The sequence below is a fragment of the Fusarium poae genome, chromosome 3 (assembly GCF_019609905.1).
Source record: "Fusarium poae strain DAOMC 252244 chromosome 3, whole genome shotgun sequence".
NCBI classification, from domain to species: domain Eukaryota; kingdom Fungi; phylum Ascomycota; class Sordariomycetes; order Hypocreales; family Nectriaceae; genus Fusarium; species Fusarium poae.
Genome location: NC_058401.1, coordinates 6,440,408 through 6,457,915, shown reverse-complemented (window position 1 = coordinate 6,457,915; position 17,508 = coordinate 6,440,408). Strand labels below are relative to the sequence as shown.

Sequence of the window (17,508 nt, the reverse complement as noted above, 5' to 3'; positions counted from 1 at the left end):
CAAAACTGCAGGCCTTCACATCATTTGAAGCCTCATTCTCAAGCAATTATAGGTAATGTCCAGTCTGAAGCAGAAATAATGCATAATGCAGCTTCTGCGGCTCAGTCAGACGCTGCCAGCTTTGTTCAGCGTGAAGCTGAGCTAAAAACAATCAAAAGGCGTTTCAGCGAGGCATTGCATCAAAAGAGCACTGAGAAAACGGTGTTCACGCGTTTCCGTGAGGATTTCTCCCACCTTGACACTAGCTCGCCCGTTAAGAAACCGTCCACAAGCAATACTTGCCTAGAAATTCCAGCCAGTCACTTTAGAGCCAAGTCTGAAGGTGCTTTGTACCGGCATGGTGAGGACCATCGGGATGTCCCTCGAGCACAAAGGCCTCCTCTGATACCCGCAGAAAAGACAAAAGCTCACGAGAAGGAAGCGAGTGACAGATCAAAGAGACGCTCGAACATGAGCATTCGTCCATACATGAGCAGGCTACCTACAGAGGAGTACAGAAAGCCAGGTTTGGAACGTCAGGAGAGCGCAACGGATTTATGGCAGCGCGCCATTAGGCTTGAAGCTGAAAGCAGACACGGAAGCAGCTTTTTGAACACTTCAAATCATGATCAAAGAAGCCTTTCATCCAATATATCACTAAAGAGAACAGGCGCCGCTCGAAATAGCAGCAATAGCGTCTCCGATGTGAGACGAGAAACCTCACAGCTGACACCTTCCACAGATGAACGATCTTCTCCGAATAACTCGAAGTGGCTTATCGAACGTTGGGTTTCCCAAATGCGACCAAGATCAGCTCACCCGACAGAGTCAGTTACAAGTGTAGGACTGGTAGATCCCCCGAGATCCTGGTCCAAATTCCCCTCCTTCAATAGGGAGGAACGAAACAAGAGCATAACATCCAAAGACAAGGTACAACCTCGGGACTTTGCTGTCAAGCATGTCACTTCGGAAGGTCAGATTCGGTGGGCCACAGATGCGAGTTCTGGGAGAGATGGCCAGTGTGCTCATACGCTACCTCGTTCACTGTCTACAAGATTCGGTGGATTGGTCAAATCTAAGATGAGCCGAATCTTGCCATCGGAGAGTTTGCGACGCCGGGTGAGTCAAGCCTTTATCACGAGGTCTATGGGCCCCAGCCCACCTCACATGGAATATCCCGAAATGGGTATCCGGCCCTCCGACTCAGGGTATACTGAAATCCAGGCGATGGGCAGAGAGATCAATTATATGAAGGGTCGGGCACATCCGCAGACTCTTGAAACAAGAATCTCAAAGCCTCATTCTTCCAGAAGCTTAGGAGATAGAGTAGTTGCACTTATGCATGAGACTATCGGGCAGAGACATCCAAAATATGATGACCCTCTTCAGTCATCCGACATTCCTATGGTACCAGTTACGCCTAGTTTATTCAGACAAAGTATTGCTGCTACTATGACAGATGTTTTTGTTACGCCCAAGAGCCGACTTTCGAACGATGATGAGAGTGACGAAGAAAAGGGCGAGGCAGGAGGAGGTTCCACCAAGGCGAGAGAACAGGAGACCTGCTCGATGATGCTTGAGAATGACGGATCATCGCCAAACCTAGCATACGCAGCCTTCATCACAAAACTTGACGATGCAACTCATTCTTGACCTGGAAGCATGAATACAAATCGACTTGGTGCGATTCAAGATGAGTAGATGTTATAGCAACAGATGCTGGGGACGATATTGACCTGTATGATCATTACCCCGACAGTTACTTGGGGAAAGGATCGAACATGGCGAAAGTGACGTATTTCTAAGCAGAACAGTTAGGGGTTTTATTCATTCTGAGCTTTGATTAGTCTCCCAAGTAGTCGGGCTTTACGTATGTCGTCTTCTGTCAGATAATAGAACGATAATTATGGTATCTCATTTACTCCGGCTTACACCGCTTCATCCTCCTTGTCCTTTTCTGCATATCTTAGATCATAACATTCCTTTCTAGCTTTTGCTTCTTCTTCCTTGCGTTGCATCTCCACTTTCCTCTCACGAAGTGCAATACAGAACTTGGAGCGAGCTCGAATCCTAGGGCCCTTCCAAATAAAAACGAAGGGGATGAAACACATGAGTGCACTGAGACCTCCGAGAAGAGAGCATGCACCATTGATATGCAACTGGCGAAACATCGGTTTTGTGGCAAGTGGCAATACGACAGCAAAAAGGGACCTTGTTGTAGAAGATGCGGCATTCGCAGAGGCAGCAAAAATCTCATATGCATCCGTGAGGTAGTTCAGCATAGCCATAAAGATCAGTAAAAAGCCCATTCCAAACAAGGTGCCAGCTAGCATAGGTACTGCAAAAGGTATGTCATCACGAGCAGACCAGCCGAGCCAGAAAAGAGAAACAACAAAGAGTGGACCACCAAGACAGGCTAGAGGAAGACGGCGGTATTCTTCGCGGCGAACCCAAGAGGCGTTTCGTTCTGTTGCACGGGCAAGAACATTATCCCAAGTCCAGAAGATGGGAAGAGATAGAGCTGCACCGCCAAAAATAGGAAGATAGGCAAGACCTGTGACACCGGGTGAGAGACCGTAGACATCCTGGAAGATAATGGGGAATGCTTGGAAGGACATATAGAATATCGCATAGACGAGAGCGAGATAAGTGCAGGTTGTTGTCACGATGGGCTCAAAGACGAGCATACGGAGGGGACGAGTCAGGACCACAGTGAGAAGCTGCCTGAGATCTGTCGTCTCAAGATCTCGCGGGGCAATGGCACGAGATGACGGATCTTGCTCGCGGAGTTTTTGGGCGCGGCGCGATAGGAGGATTGGGCCATATGTCTCAGGGAGAAAAACGATCAGGACGATGGTCACACCAGCGATCATGAGAGCAATCCAGAAGACCCAGCGCCAGCCAATGTTGGGACCAGCGAAACCGGAGAGGATTGGAGATAAGATGGGACCACCAGTGGTACACTGCAGCCCTGGTCAGCTTATATCTTGCGCATCTGGGCGGAGGGGTGATGGATGCATAGCTCACCACCATGAAAATAGCAAAGGCCCTTCCTCTCGTGCGAGGGTCATCATAAATATCCGCCAAAATGCCCGCGACAATGGCAATGGGTGAACTAGCAAAAGCCCCACAGAAGAATCGAAATATCAACAGCGCAGGCCATGTTGGAGCAACAGCGCAGGCCATAGTAAAGATGGTAAAGAGACAAAAAGTGACGAAGCTTAGATTTCGACGACCATAATGTTCGCTGAGGGGACCCCAAACGATGGGACCCAAGACATAGCCAATAAGGTATACAGAGATGGGAAGAACACTTTGTTCTTCTGATGTAATGCCAAAGTCTTGGATTATATCTGGTATTGTCATACTGGGAAGGGCTGAACCCATGGTAGAATTGATGACTAGCATCGAGGTACACAAAACTACCAGTTTCTTCTTTGTCTAATCCGTACACTCATCGTTAGCAAATGTATTGAAACTCAAGAAAGAAGATAATGTCTAGAGTGACCATACATTTGACCAATTGACTGGATTTTCTTGATCGTCAACTTCCCAGCTGATGAGTGTCTCATCGGTACGACTTTGTGTCCGCGAGCGGATGTTGTGAAGGGCGCCAAGACCTCGTTCTGCCGTCTCTTCTTCATAGCGAGATTGAGCATCTATTTCGTCGAGATGATGCATTCGATCTGAGAAAGAAGTACTTCTTCGCCGACGTCCTCCTAGTGAAACGTGAGCTTGGGTTCAGATCAGGCAGAACATGGCATTCATTGTTCGACAACAACCTCGGCAATGACTTACGACATGGAGACGGTTCCCGCACGGTCTCACTTGATTCACTTGCAGGCATTGTGTCTCGCCTTTGGGAATTACTGAAGCTATCCGCACGCGGCATGTTGGCAATTGGCAAAAGACAAAAGCAGTGGTAGCTTCACACAAAGAATGTTGAAAGAAGGAGAAAACGCTACGACTAAGTATGCAAAGCGAATTCCTGTTGTTTGCACCTGCAGATACGCTCCCATGACATAACAAACAGCTTTCTCAAAATGGTCAATTACGGGGGGTTCAGACAGTCATTGGTTATGTCCTAGGTCCGGAGCCGGGCCTCAAATATGGGGTAGTCCTGGGTAAAGGTGGTATCCACGGGTCCGATGCTTGAGGCGAGTGTGGGAGCTATCTGCGGGAGTATCTTCCGCTGATGAGGGGATGGTGCCGGGTTGCAGTTATCTTCTCCGGAATGGGATGAGCTTCAAGGATCACTATAGCTCGATTGCCAATAGCTTGCCATGTTTGGTCTGTTAGCTTGAACCAAAGCCGAGAGAACGAATCGTCGACAGTTCTGCTGTATCAACAAAAGTTGGGGGTTATCGAAACCTTTCCTTGGTGGCTGATGAACCGGGAATAGTAACCGGATACAACACCGTAAGCCCTTCAGTTGACATTCAAGGGTGCTAACACAGGCACACTCGGCTTCCCACACCGACTGCAAGCCCCCCAAAACTGTGTATTACAAATAGGGTTTCCCAAGTGTACTGATGTGCAGAGTAATTGCTACATTATGGATAAGAATTCTCCCGGAAGTGCTGACTTGACGTCGATGATCTTGGGGGGTATCAGGTTTCGATTTGTTCTTTTTGCTCAAGTCTCTAGATTGATCTGCTTTCCGAATCTGGCATATAAATCGACCTTGAGCTTTGTCATCTCCTCGCGGATAGTCGACAGCTTTTCCTCCAAAGATGTTGACTCTTCCTCAAGCGTTTCCGTTGCTTTTTCAAGCATCTCCTGGGCCTGCTCTACTGAGACGTGGAAAAAGGCATCGCCAATCTTGTACCTGGGTCGAAGTTAGTTTTCGGTGTGTTCGAGTCGAATCGTTTGTTCAAGTTCGTACTGTATCTTCTCGTCCTCGTCGGCGAGTTCGAGCTCTGTGGACAAATCGTCAAGCTCTTCCTTCTCCTTCTATAAGGCGTATCTAATCAGTATTTGTTCAACCAGCGTTGTATCGAATTCGGTGGTGAGTATCGGAGACGTACGTTCTTAGCGCTAAGCTCTTCGCCCAAAACAAGTTCTCGCTGGTGTAAACGGCTGAATCGGTTGATCTTGTCCTGGTCCTCACGTCGAACCTCGACCTCGTCGGCTGCCTCCTCGTCCGCCTTTGAGAGCTAGATTGATGTTAGGTAGCTGGAGAGAAAATTATAGGGAGGCTTCACTTACCATACGACGCTGTACTAATGAAGCCATGGTTGATAGGTAAATAGACGATATCGTTGTACAGATCCCAAGCTTGAGCCTTTCGCACAATTCAATGTCGAATGTAAAGGTGGGTTACAGTGCGGGAACGCCACCGTTCAGGATGCACTGTACGCCCCTCATTTTTATTGAGGTGTCTCTCCCTGGACGGGATAGTCTAGCAGGCGGGGGGGCCGCCCGTTTCAAGGGTGCCCGCTCGTGAAGCTTCGAGGTACGTACACTATTTCGTGGACAGCCGATTGGCTAACGGCCCCAGCTCAAGTCTTGGTGAGGTCAGACGGTATCGATTGTGGAACGCGCATTGTAAACAACATTGTAGAGACAAAACAACACAACAAACAACATCTCGTTCACCATGGCATTCGGAAAGAAGCCTTATCCCAAGGCGACAGTAAAGAAGATTATCAAGGCTCATTCGAACCACAATATCAAGAAGAATGCCGATATTACTGTGCGTCTGGCTTGTCTCATGATCGCGACAGTTGCTAATGTTTATTTGCTTTAGATCTTCCTTGACTACATCTTGTTCATGGAAACGTATGGCAATAATGAAAGTTTCCAGATATAACTTCATAAGCTAATCGAAACACTAGTCTTGTCAAAGAAGCGGCGATCCACTCCAAGCAGTCTGGAGAGCGAGGACTGTCTGCGCGAAGTGTCAAGAAGGTGACGAGGGTATGTTGTTTGGCTCATCGCACTTTTTTAATCTGCTAATCTGTATCGCTTAGGATACATTGATCAAGTTCAAGGGTTGAACCAAGTTACAAAACGTGACGAACAATAATTGCAGTACTCGTCGAGCCACGAACGATGTTGCGATAGCTAAGAGCCGCGCCGCGATCGAGAAATAACAATAACATACAGCCAACGAGTTGGCATAGCTGTGTTGCCATGTAAATCAATAGTTTCGCATCAGAAACGAAAGAGAACTTGGTTAAGATCGTTATTGCCCCAGGCGCATGCAAAAGGGGGCCATTTAAAGAATGGAAGCTTAGCACTTGGGCACGAGACCACTTTTACCTCACCTCACCTCAGCTGGATGCGCCTGCATTGAGTGGGGCATTCGCCATGACGATGAAGGCCATCCAGAATCGCCTCACTTGTTAAGAGGATGTATCAAGAAGATCCAAATACATAAATACCTAGTCAATTGATGACTTGGATGAAATGCATTATCCCTTTGTCTCAATAATACCTGTGACCATAACTACCTACTAATTGTAGAGCTATTGGCACTCAGCGCATAGATTCTTACCGGTTCTAGAAACATTGACAGTCCATGTCAATGCAGGGGGTTGCCTGGGCACTTGAGCCCGATTAGTGGCACTGGCACCGACAGCTGGAGCCAGCTTCGTTTCTATGTACCACAACTTGGCCTTACTCCATCTCTCCTCGAGCAAACTTTCGTCTCCTCTTCTCTTTCTACCCAACTCATCCTTTCCCAAACTCAACTCTACTTCACCCGCAATCTGAACCATTCTCTAGCTTTTAGCTTTCCTCATCACTTAAATCTTTAACGACCTTCCCCTCCCAAGCCTGTCGCACGTCATATTCGACGGTGCCTCCACGCCTCGCGCAAACTCTCCACCACCAAAAACACACAACTCTACCGAGATGGCTGCTCAAGCTGGTCAGCCTCAATCCAAGTCGGCCAAAAAGAAGGCCGCCAAGGCTCTTGAGCGAACCGAATCTCCTGCGCCTAGCGTCACCTCCGCTTCTGCCACTGCCGATAAGAACAGCAGTGATGACAGTTTTGAGAGCCCTTACATCAAAGAGATCCAAAAGTAAGTATTGAAGCGGCATGGCAAGAAAGTTAGCTTGAACTCGATTTCTAACGCTCGCCAAAGGAACATTCGAAACGTTAACAAGAAGATCGTACGTGCTTTTATCCCTGCTATCGTGCCTGGTCGTCGATGCTAACAATACGACCAGACCAACGCTTCCAAAACCGATTCTCTTCTAGCTGAGAACCCCGGCAAATCGCTTGACGAGCTCATCGAGTCCAAGATCATCAATGCCGATCAGAAAGCCCAGATTCTCAAGAAGCCTGCACTCCAGCAGCAGCTAGCGCAGCTCGAGGAGCAGCTCACCCAATACCAGAAGGTCGACGAGCAGTACAAGACACGTGCCGCCAGCGACAAGGCGGAATGGGAAAAGAAACTCGAGAAAGCCAAGGCCGATGGAAAGGCTGAGGCTAAGGGTGAAGCTACCAAGGACCTTCACGACAATCTGCTGGTCCTGTCACAATTCCTGCGACTTGCTGCCTACCGTCGCGAAGAAGCTCAAGACCCCGAGTCAGACGAGAGCCAGGCCATCGAGGGAGTTCTTCTTGCTATCTACTCTGGTGATGAGAGTGCTGTCCAGTCTATGCTGAAGCTCGTCAACGGATCCGACGATCAAATTGTCAGCGTGCCGGGTGAGCAGCTGCAAACCCATTGTAAGTGTTCAGCCTCAGGTAGGCTATCAGGTTTATGCTAACAAGATGCAGTTTCCAAGGTCAAGGCCCTTGCACAGGAATACAAGACCCCCTACGATGATGCTCAGCCCATTGAGGAGAGCGCCGAACAGCCTAAGGAAGTTGTTACGGATCCTACTATTGCGCATGCTGCCGCTACCGAGATCGAGGCTGGCGACACTGTCCTTCCTACCATCACTGCTGAGCCTTCTTCCAATGGATTGGCCAACGCCAGTGTCGCCGATGACGCTGCCAACGCTGTTGCCGAGAGCCACTGGGACTCCACTAACAATGAGATGTCCACTTCCCAGGAGTGGGTTGACGTGAAGCCTGCTGAGGCTGTGGAAGAGGCTGCTGCTCCCGCTCCTACTCGTGTTGCCAACGCCAACTCGTGGGCGGATGATCACCCAGAGGCAAGTCGTGCATCTTCTATATTCCATGCCAAAGAAGCTAACCAGACAAATCAGGCCACCGCCCCCGCCGATCCTAACGATGGCTTCCACCAAGTCCAGCGAAACCGACCCCGCAACGAGGGTGGCAACCACCGAGGCCGTGGACGTGGTGAGCACCGAGGTCGAGGCGGCTTTCGCGGTGATGGTCGTGGCCGAGGCCGCGGCCGTGGAGGTGCTGGTGGTGCCCCTCGAGGAGGTGCTCGACGCGGCGAAGAGTCCTAAGTGTTCCCAATCATGGCATGCGATAAACGCACAGTCTACGAATCTCCTTGAATCTCCTGAGGGCACCTGTACATCATGAAATGACGGCGTTTACAAGTCAAGATTTCTACGGCAAAAAGCTAGGGGAAGGTGGACTTGAGGACTTTGTATTTTGGGGTTTTGATGATTTTGGGACTCGGATATACATCTGGCCATGGTAGTATCCGTTGGAGTTCTTAATACCTTTGTAACAACGAAAGCCTTTCGGGAATGATACCTGGGGCAGTAGGTAACAATGTGAATTAATATCCGCCAATTTGTGCCATGATACGTCTGTCACATGTCATGATTTGATTGACGAATGTTGAACATATGCCATTGAAAGTTAGTAAATGGAAATATCAAGTTATGTTGCCCATGAAAATCGACAGGCCCAGTGAGGGCTATGTCTCTGTCTCAATCCATGGCTCTTGGCGTGAAGCCGTCGCAGATAAGGCTGAAGGAAGGCAAACTCTATCCCGCTTCCAAGTGCTGTCATAGTGTTGAAAAGGGTGTTGGAGAATGTGGGGAGCTTACTGTGTCTTTTGGTTGGTTAAATTAGTAGATCAGTCTGTTCGAAGTCGTGAACAGAAGCAGAGGCCACGTGTATTGGATAATATGAACCAACATGAGATGAAGCAGTCTAGCAATGTGCCTACTTTATTAAAGAATTCTGTCTTGTAGTTAGATCAAAGAACATTCATCATACGTGGCTTTCCTGTACAATCTGCTGTTCGATGTTTGAGGCACATGTCGTGCTTCTTTGTACATCATGAAATTGCACAAAATAGTGTCATGAGTTGTGGTCGGATTAGGAAACATCATGAAGTTCTGAGACTGAATAGGCCACTTGTCAATTTTGATTCGTTAGTTGGAGAATGTCTGGGTCCTCGATGTGTCAAGCGAAGGCTGGATACTGAATACTGAGGCGAGGCCGAGACTTGACGTCCCACCAAAAGTTTATCGCACCAATGATTATTATTTTTAATCTATCAGCCTTGCATAAGAAACTAACGTCACCGCTGCTATTGTACCTATTGTTAGCTGTCCTCTTCATTCTAGTGGCTAGAATCTACCACTGTCTTCAATAGCCATCGTGGCTTCTTGGTCCCCCATGGGAGAGATCCACATTCTGGCCACATCAACCTCTCTTCTTCAACTTATACATTCAAAAGGAAGCGACTCTCTGGGCTTTCTCTTCTTCCGCCCATAGACGTCATTGTCTTTTATTCTCTTTCTCAAGAGGCAACGTTCCTCACTGATATAAGAAAAGACACCGCCCTTCTAATTGGTGTGCGCAACTGAGCGCACCCCCACCAAACCACCATCATGGCATCTCGAGTCTCGCCGCTCACGACGCTCTTGGCGACGATTTTCCTCTTCGCCACCAATGTTTTCGCCATTTCCGCTGTCTTGGGCGTCGACCTCGGTACCGAGTACATCAAGGCTACTCTCGTCAAGCCTGGTATTCCCCTAGAGATTGTCCTGACCAAGGACTCCCGACGAAAAGAAACCTCCGCCGTATGCTTCAAGCCTTCTAGGAATGGACCTCAAAAGGGTGAATACCCCGAGAGGGCCTATGGCGCTGATGCCATGGCTCTCGCCGCTCGATTCCCCAGCGATGTCTATCCCAACCTCAAGACCATCCTCGGCCTGACTACTGAAGACTCCGTGGTGAAGGAGTACGCCGCCCGACACCCCGCACTGCAATTGCAGACCCATCCTACTCGTAACACAGCCGCATTCAAGAGCAAGTCTTTTACTGAGGAGCAGGAGGCTTGGATGGTTGAGGAACTGCTCGCTATGGAACTGCAGAGCATTCAGAAGAACGCTGAGGTGGCCGCTGGTGATGGATCCATCATCCGCTCCATTGTTCTTACCGTTCCTCCTTTCTACACTATCGACGAGAAGCGCGCTGTTCAAACAGCCGCTGAGCTTGCTGGTTTGAAGGTTCTGGGACTTCTCAGCGATGGTCTTGCTGTTGGTCTGAACTACGCTACTACTCGAGAGTTCCCCAACGTTAGCAATGGATCTAAGCCCGAGTACAACATCATCTTCGATATGGGCGCTGGGTCTACCAAGGCTACTGTCATGAAGTTCCAAGGACGAACAATCAAGGATATCGGCAAGTTGAACAAGACCGTCCAGGAGGTTCACGTTATTGGCGCTGCCTGGGACCGCACTCTCGGCGGAGATGCTTTGAACTACCTCATTGTCGATGATATGGTCAAGAAGTTCGTCGAGTCCAAGGGCGCCCAGAAAGCTTCCGTTACCGCCGAGAGCGTCAAGGCTCACGGCCGCGCCATCGCGAAGCTCAGTAACCAAGTTGGCAAGATTCGCCATGTGTTGAGTGCCAACCAAAACACTGGCGCTAGCTTTGAGGGTCTGTATGAGGACATTGACTTCAGATACAAGATCAGCCGCGCCGAGTTCGAGGAGATGGCTGCTGAGCATGCTGAGAGGATTACTGTTGTGATCAACGATGCCCTCAAGACCGCTAACCTCGACATTATCGACATCGACTCTGTTATCCTTCACGGTGGCGCTTCTCGTACTCCCTTCGTCCAGAAGGTTTTGGAGAAGCTGTCTGGATCTACGGACAAGATTCGATCCAACGTCAACTCTGACGAAGCTGCTGTTTTTGGAGCTGGTTTCCGCGCTGCTGAGCTTAGCCCCAGCTTCCGCGTTAAAGAGATCCGAATTTCAGAGCCTGGCTTCTACTCATCTGGCGTGAAGTGGGAGACTAAGGGTAAGACTCACCACCAGCGCCTTTGGTCTGCTGTGTCTCAGGGAGCCGTTCCCAAGGAGCTTACATTTACCCATGGCGAGGATTTCACTGCTACATTCTACCAGCAGATCGGATCTGATGAGAAGGATGTCAAGGTCCTTACTACAAAGAACTTGACTGCTACTATTACTGCTATCAAACAAAAGTACCCTTCGTGTGTTGAGTCTGAGATTCGGTTCAAACTCGGTGTCAAACTCAGCAACGAGAATGGCGAGGTTCAGGTTGCCAAGGCTGCTGTTGAGTGTGAAGCTGAGGTCAAAGAAGGCCTCGTTGATGGTGTCAAGAACCTCTTTGGCTTTGGAAAGAAGGACCAGAAACCTTTGAAAGAGGGTTCTGAGGGCTCCGAGGAGGAGATGAAGGATGGTAAGTCTTCGTCCTCCACCACTTCTTCTGAATCTTCTACTGCTTCTGAGGCCGAATCCGCTTCTTCTGGAAGCGCTGAAGAGGTCAAACCTGAGGTCAAGAAGCGGGAGACTGTTGGCATCCCTGTGGAGATCACCCTTGAGGATCTCGGTATTCCAAGCCTTACCAAGGCAGAGATCTCTGCTTCTAAGGATCGTCTTAAGTCCTTTGCAGCTTCTGACAAGGCACGACTCCAGCGAGAGGAGGCTCTTAACCAGCTTGAGGCATTCACATACAAGATTAGGGATCTCCTTGAAGGCGATGCTTTCATCGAGGCATCTAGTGAGAAGGAAAGGACCAAGCTGGCTGGTCTCTCCAGCGAGACAAGTGACTGGCTCTACGCTGATGGCGCAGAGGCTACAAAGGATGTTCTCAAGTCCAAGCTCAAGGTCCTCAAGGACCTTGTCGCCCCTATCCAGAAGAGGGTTGAAGAGTCCGAGAAGCGCCCCGAGCTTACCACTTCGTTGAAGGAGTCTCTGGAACGAACTTCTGAATTCCTCAACAAGATCAAGGAGCAGATCGCTGAGCACGAAAGCTGGCACAAGTCCGCCTCTGAGTCGGCGTCCGCTTCTTCATCAACTGAATCTTCCAGCACAGATGTCGCTGGAGAGAAGGCCACTGGCGACTTTGACGGACTTGAAGATGAAGACAGTGCAGCTGCTACAGCCCGTAAGATGGAGGATGTCATCAAGGAGAAGGGTCCTATCCCTCCTCTGTACACCTTGGAGGACCTCAAGGAGGCTAGTGACCTTTACAAGTCCACACAAGACTGGTTGAACGAGCTTGAGCCCAAGCAGGCTAAGCTGGCTGCCAACGTGGACCCTGTGCTTCTCATCAAGGACCTCAAGGCCAAGCGCGACAAGCTCGAGAAGGTCAGCATGGAGGTCGCCCTCAAGGGTGCCAGGAAAGTTGAGGAGAAGAACCGACAGGCTAAGAAGGCCGCTAAAGAAGCCAAGAAGAGCAAAGGAAAGAAGACCAAGACAACAAGCGGAGACGCATCACAGGAGCCTATTCAGCTCAACGCTGAGGACTTCATGAAGGATGGTGAGATCGACAAGGAGCAGCTTGAGAAACTGATCAACAACATGAAGAAGGAGAACGAGAAGAAGGATGAGGGAGAGAAGAAGCAGACGCATGACGAACTATAGATGATGGCGTGTTGACTTTTGGCTTTCCTATGATGATAAAAGGGAGAGATATAGCTATATACGCATTTTGATTGAATGATACCAGATCAAGCGATAGATGATAGAGCCTCTGGTCTGTTGAGAGTAAAAATTATAAATAAGAACATATGGGTTCCTCGCTAATTGCAAATAAGTGTCGAATGTGAGGTGCATACAACAACAGATCGGTCCTGTTTTGCGGTCCGTTTCATTACAATGTTAGCCCAGCACACAGCGTAACGATGCATACAATGTATTCGTCATCCCCTGTTTCTCAGCTGTTCCACTTATGGAGGGTTTCTGAAGTCGCTATGCTCTCGCCTGGTCTCGTGATGATATCTCATGACCAATATCCCGAGTACTCATCTTATCGAATGTATCTGTATCTCCACGCCCTCAGACAAACACCATGTGCCCGTGTCGCATCGCTGCTACCAAAGACATGGATACCATGTTGACTTACGCATGCCATGTTACGTCGCAAATGCAGGTTCCCATGTTTGTTCCCGCATAGGCGAGAAACAACCCGATTACAAGGAGGTTGTGTAATGGCCGGCACGATGTGAAGGGGCTTGTCTAGGAGGTGTCGAAAAATATGAGACGTGAACCAGTGGTTTAACAGCGAATTTTGGTGGAGGCGGGTCTCATGTTTTCTGACCCCCCGAGGCTTGTCTCTATGGGAAACGACTTCGTGTACTACAAGAGATGTCGGCAGGTATGGGTACTGTGATAATTTCTCGGCTTATGCTACTATAATGAGACGTTGCCAAGTGTATTATCGTGAGATTAGACTCAGGAGGTGATTATGTTGAGAATGGTTTCTTGTGATGATGTTTGGCTTACACTGACTGGGCTGAGAAACTGCCTGGCAGGTGGCACCTACTTTGGGGACTCGCATTTAAATCAACCACTTGCCCATATCCTGTTTACGACTTTTTCGATTCTTCCTTCCTTCGATTCATGTGTACCTTCCTTCGGTATCCATTTTATCCGAGTGACTCCGTTCTGCACTGATACTCGACTCCTTTTCTTCCATCCATCTATTGGCGATCTCTCTCCTACGATTCTTCCTCTTGACACCCTCTTATTTCTCATCCATTTCTCCTCCTCGGCTCTGCCTCTGCTGCCAAGATGAAGAGCTTCATTCTACTTGCTACGCTTCTCGTTGCAAGCTTTGCTACCGTCCTTGCCACGCCTCATCGTCAGGGCGCGAAGCGTTTCTCACTAGAAGCAACCCGAAAGTCCAGCTCCAAGCCTGATTTTGTTCGAGAATGGGTCGCAGCCCACCAGAAATGGGGAAAGTCAGTCTCGCGGGAGACTCTAGCTGCTTTCTCACTCCTAGATGATGGTATAAGTATATTGTAGCGTGGATATTGGGGATACTGACGAGTTTTACAGATGGCCGTGTGGATGTGAAGCCCATGGGTAGCGATGACATTTACATCGCCGATATCAAAGTCGGCACTCCTCCTCAGACCCTCAAAGTGGCCATCGATACTGGGTCTGCAGATTTGTAAGAGATGTTACCTCCAGGCAATATGTTTGTACTAACCAGTCAGTTGGGTCCAATCCACCGACACAATCTACAAGACAGTCACTGAAGGCCCTTGGGCTCCCCTATACAGGCCCAATGCATCCAAAACGGCCCATCGCCTTCGTGATGCTGAATGGGCGGTCGAATACGGTAACCAATGCGTCCTTGTTATTTTACCAAAGTAACGATCATACTAATCTCTTGTTTTAGTTGACGGTAGCCATGCTGAAGGTATTGTCTACCTTGATACTGTGCGTCTCGGAGGTTTTGAACTCAAGAATGCGGCTATCCAATCTGCGCAGCTCATGGCAGCACGTTTCGAGGGCGAACCCGAACTCACTGGCATCATGGGCCTTGCCAAAACGCTCCCTAGCAACGTGGATCCTCCAACACCCTCTCTGCTCGACAAACTCCGTCCTCTGTTGGACAAGGCGGTCTTCACAGTCGATTTGCGTCGGAATGCCACAGGCCGTTTTGATTTCGGCTACATTGATGAGAGCAAGGCCAAGGACAACATCTCATGGATGGCATCGCGAGAAGATAGCCCCCATTGGGACGTCACGTTCGATATGACAGCTTGGACCGGTTCACGCCAAGTTTGGATGGCACATACTTTCGAAGCTACCATCGATACGGGCACAACCCTCATCTTCCTGCCTCCAGATATTGCGGGCTTGTACTGGAATGATGTGCCAAACATGCGAGTCAACCCTGACCTTGGTGATGCATTCACTTTTCCTTGCGAGTTCGCCGAGGAACTGCCAGACTTGATGTTCAAAGTGCCGAACACGGAGCATGTTCTCAAGATTCCAGGACAATACCTCAACTACAGCCCTACCGATGATGACCCAGAGTATTGCTGGGGCGGCATGCAAAGCTCAGACGACTTGGGTGGTATAACCATTATTGGTGATGTGGCTCTCAAAGCGCTATATGTCGCGTTCGACCTCGAGAACAACAAAGTTGGGTTTGCCAACAAGGATCTCGACGATATCGATGACTAAGTAGGATGTGTCTGGTTGTCTGTTTGTTGGAGCGTGCGGGTATGTAATACAGAAGATGTCGATTAGGAGATTGTATGATGAGAGAAAACTAGGGTCAGTTATACGCAAAGAATTAGGAGCAGAATCGAGACTTGACAAGACAGCATCGTTCATATAACGAGATAGACAATTACTCGTGAATTTCCATTCAACTGGAAAAAATACATATAACTTCATCATGTTGGCCATGAATCAAGTCGATTGAGGCCCTCGTTGATGCACTTGCAATCAATTGACATGTCATCCATCCAAATACGTCACAATCCTTTCCATCCCATCCCATCCTATCCCAACCAGTCCAACCCACGCAGTCATGCACTCCACCATAGTGGGCCATGCCATGTCCTAAAACAACGTGGACATTATCATCCCATAAACATGCAGTAGCCTGACGCAACCGTAGAAGCGAGAGGATGAATGATATAATAATAAACAAAGATGTTGCAAATGCTGCCTCTATGAACGCCGGGGATCTTGGTAGCGAACGACAAATGATGGGGGGGGTGCTCAGGGAAGGGGGTACACCTTGGTAGTTTCCCCAGATTCCTGATAAAAGTCCTCAAGCAACCAATATGCATTGTAAAAAATAAAATAAAAACCGAGGGCGTTTGACGTTGGTGATGTACGCCTCGGCTATCATTCGTGGCTTTCTTCCAAACAATAAATCTGGCCAGTGGTCGAAGGGAGGCCCGACCGAGTCAGTCATGAAACATGGACCCCTAAAAAATGGACGAATGTGGTGAGAAATGCGGTCTGGCCGAGATTTTGCGGTTGGTTGGCGGCCGTTGATGTTTCTCCGCACCCAAAAACGTCTACTAGTTCATGGATGCCATGCTTGCTTCTCTTGTAAGAGACTGACCGGTGGGAATAATGGGCATTTTCCCCTCTCAATAAAAACAAAGAATTGAATGTTTCATCAAGGGCGAAGCAAATAATAATAACAAAGGATTCAGGTTGCTTTATTCGTGATCTCCGTCTTTAAAAGTCAAAAAGTTTCGTCAGCGCGGGCCGTCTTGCAAGTCATCGCGGGTGACGACATAGTATTCACCTTCACTGGCACCCGGGGTCGGGGGCATGTTGCCCGAAGAGGGAGCTTGCTGGGAAGCACGGGCTGTTCCCGGTCGTGAGCGGACCTTGGAGTCGTCCTTGGGGGCGTCGAGGGAACTTGGCTGCTGAGTCTGGGACTGAGCCTGGTTGGCGGTCTGTGACTGAGGCAGTGAAGATGGTTGTTGAGCGCCACCTGTAGAACGGCGGAGGCGTTCTTCCATTTCACGAAGGCGGGCTTCAAGGGCGGCGAGTTCTTCGGTTTCCTTGTTGACGGTTTGCTTCCTGGGGAAATTTGTTAGATGCGTGATTCAATGGGTGCAACACGGTGAGTAAATGGTAGACCAACTTGGCGTGGACTTGCTGATCCAGGTCGGTGAGAGAGTTTTCGATGCGGAATATGTCCATAAGCTCAGCACTAAACGAGCGGGCGATGGTTCTGTAGGAGAGATATATGTTAGAAGTTTGTCCGCGATAGCATTGGGTTTGCAAATGACATGGTAGGCGTCTTCAATGGATTAGAGAAGCAAGTATAGGGGAATACGGACGATTGAGGACGACGGCCGTTGGGCTGCCAGTCGCGGTCGAGCTCCTCATCGGTGAGAGTCATCTTGATTGAATTGATATGTGTTAAAAAGCTTGATGAGTTGAGTGTTGCTTGTCTGTGAATGACAGTTTGTAATGCGCAGAAAGTATAGAGAGGAGAAGTCGAGGATTTCGCAGGTTGGGAAGGAAAGGAAAAAGGTGAGGGAGAGCTGCAGCTTTCAAGACAAAGGCAACTTGGACGGTAATTAATGGAAGTTTCCAAGGGACGGGTTCTACCATTTTTGGAGCTGGAGCTAGACCTAGAATGAGCTAAGATGGCAGCAACCTCATTCATTCTCTCCCTTTTGCCCCACAGGATCACCTACTGACTCCCGACTACCCACTACGCGCACGCGCACAGCTCAGCCAGTGCCTGTCTTAGGGGGATAAGAGCCCGTACAAGATTGGCCCTAGGGGGCTGGAAGTGGAGGGGTTAGCTAGGGCAGAGGAGAGGTCCCCTGGAATTAGCTCCATTTAGGAGGCGGCGGGCGTGGGGTTGCACTAGTAATGACTAGGGTGTGCATAAGATGGGCAGCCCGCCCAACATGGCATCTCAGTTTCTTTCACACGGATGCG

At 49.2% G+C, this 17,508-nt stretch overlaps 8 protein-coding genes across 8 annotated transcripts; 5 read left to right on the top strand and 3 right to left on the bottom strand.

Annotated features, from left to right (window-relative positions):
• Positions 1-78: 78 nt before the first annotated feature.
• FPOAC1_009550 (uncharacterized protein) lies at positions 79-1,632 on the top strand (the record flags this gene model as incomplete). The annotated part of the gene is made up of 1 exon (XM_044853975.1): positions 79-1,632. One exon carries the CDS (start codon positions 79-81, stop codon positions 1,630-1,632), a length of 1,554 nt encoding a protein of 517 aa, XP_044706645.1.
• A 275-nt stretch (positions 1,633-1,907) lies between these two features.
• Positions 1,908-3,826, bottom strand: FPOAC1_009549 (uncharacterized protein; the record flags this gene model as incomplete). Its single annotated transcript, XM_044853974.1, has 4 exons — positions 1,908-2,942; positions 3,007-3,420; positions 3,493-3,698; positions 3,778-3,826. The coding sequence occupies 4 exons, from the start codon at positions 3,824-3,826 to the stop codon at positions 1,908-1,910; spliced, it is 1,704 nt and encodes a 567-aa protein (XP_044706644.1).
• A 788-nt stretch (positions 3,827-4,614) lies between these two features.
• On the bottom strand, positions 4,615-5,214 carry FPOAC1_009548 (uncharacterized protein; the record flags this gene model as incomplete). Its single annotated transcript, XM_044853973.1, has 4 exons — positions 4,615-4,807; positions 4,865-4,932; positions 5,007-5,135; positions 5,188-5,214. 4 exons carry the CDS (start codon positions 5,212-5,214, stop codon positions 4,615-4,617), a joined length of 417 nt encoding a protein of 138 aa, XP_044706643.1.
• A 364-nt stretch (positions 5,215-5,578) lies between these two features.
• On the top strand, positions 5,579-5,978 carry FPOAC1_009547 (uncharacterized protein; the record flags this gene model as incomplete). The annotated part of the gene is made up of 4 exons (XM_044853972.1): positions 5,579-5,674; positions 5,729-5,760; positions 5,817-5,898; positions 5,952-5,978. The coding sequence occupies 4 exons, from the start codon at positions 5,579-5,581 to the stop codon at positions 5,976-5,978; spliced, it is 237 nt and encodes a 78-aa protein (XP_044706642.1).
• An 859-nt stretch (positions 5,979-6,837) lies between these two features.
• Positions 6,838-8,352, top strand: FPOAC1_009546 (uncharacterized protein; the record flags this gene model as incomplete). Its single annotated transcript, XM_044853971.1, has 4 exons — positions 6,838-7,007; positions 7,071-7,098; positions 7,156-7,660; positions 7,712-8,352. The coding sequence occupies 4 exons, from the start codon at positions 6,838-6,840 to the stop codon at positions 8,350-8,352; spliced, it is 1,344 nt and encodes a 447-aa protein (XP_044706641.1).
• Positions 8,353-9,699: 1,347 nt separating this feature from the next.
• On the top strand, positions 9,700-12,708 carry FPOAC1_009545 (uncharacterized protein; the record flags this gene model as incomplete). The annotated part of the gene is made up of 1 exon (XM_044853970.1): positions 9,700-12,708. The coding sequence occupies one exon, from the start codon at positions 9,700-9,702 to the stop codon at positions 12,706-12,708; it is 3,009 nt and encodes a 1,002-aa protein (XP_044706640.1).
• A 1,149-nt stretch (positions 12,709-13,857) lies between these two features.
• On the top strand, positions 13,858-15,264 carry FPOAC1_009544 (uncharacterized protein; the record flags this gene model as incomplete). The annotated part of the gene is made up of 4 exons (XM_044853969.1): positions 13,858-14,074; positions 14,125-14,239; positions 14,286-14,410; positions 14,471-15,264. 4 exons carry the CDS (start codon positions 13,858-13,860, stop codon positions 15,262-15,264), a joined length of 1,251 nt encoding a protein of 416 aa, XP_044706639.1.
• Positions 15,265-16,301: 1,037 nt separating this feature from the next.
• Positions 16,302-16,957, bottom strand: FPOAC1_009543 (uncharacterized protein; the record flags this gene model as incomplete). Its single annotated transcript, XM_044853968.1, has 3 exons — positions 16,302-16,632; positions 16,697-16,786; positions 16,845-16,957. 3 exons carry the CDS (start codon positions 16,955-16,957, stop codon positions 16,302-16,304), a joined length of 534 nt encoding a protein of 177 aa, XP_044706638.1.
• Positions 16,958-17,508: the final 551 nt, after the last annotated feature.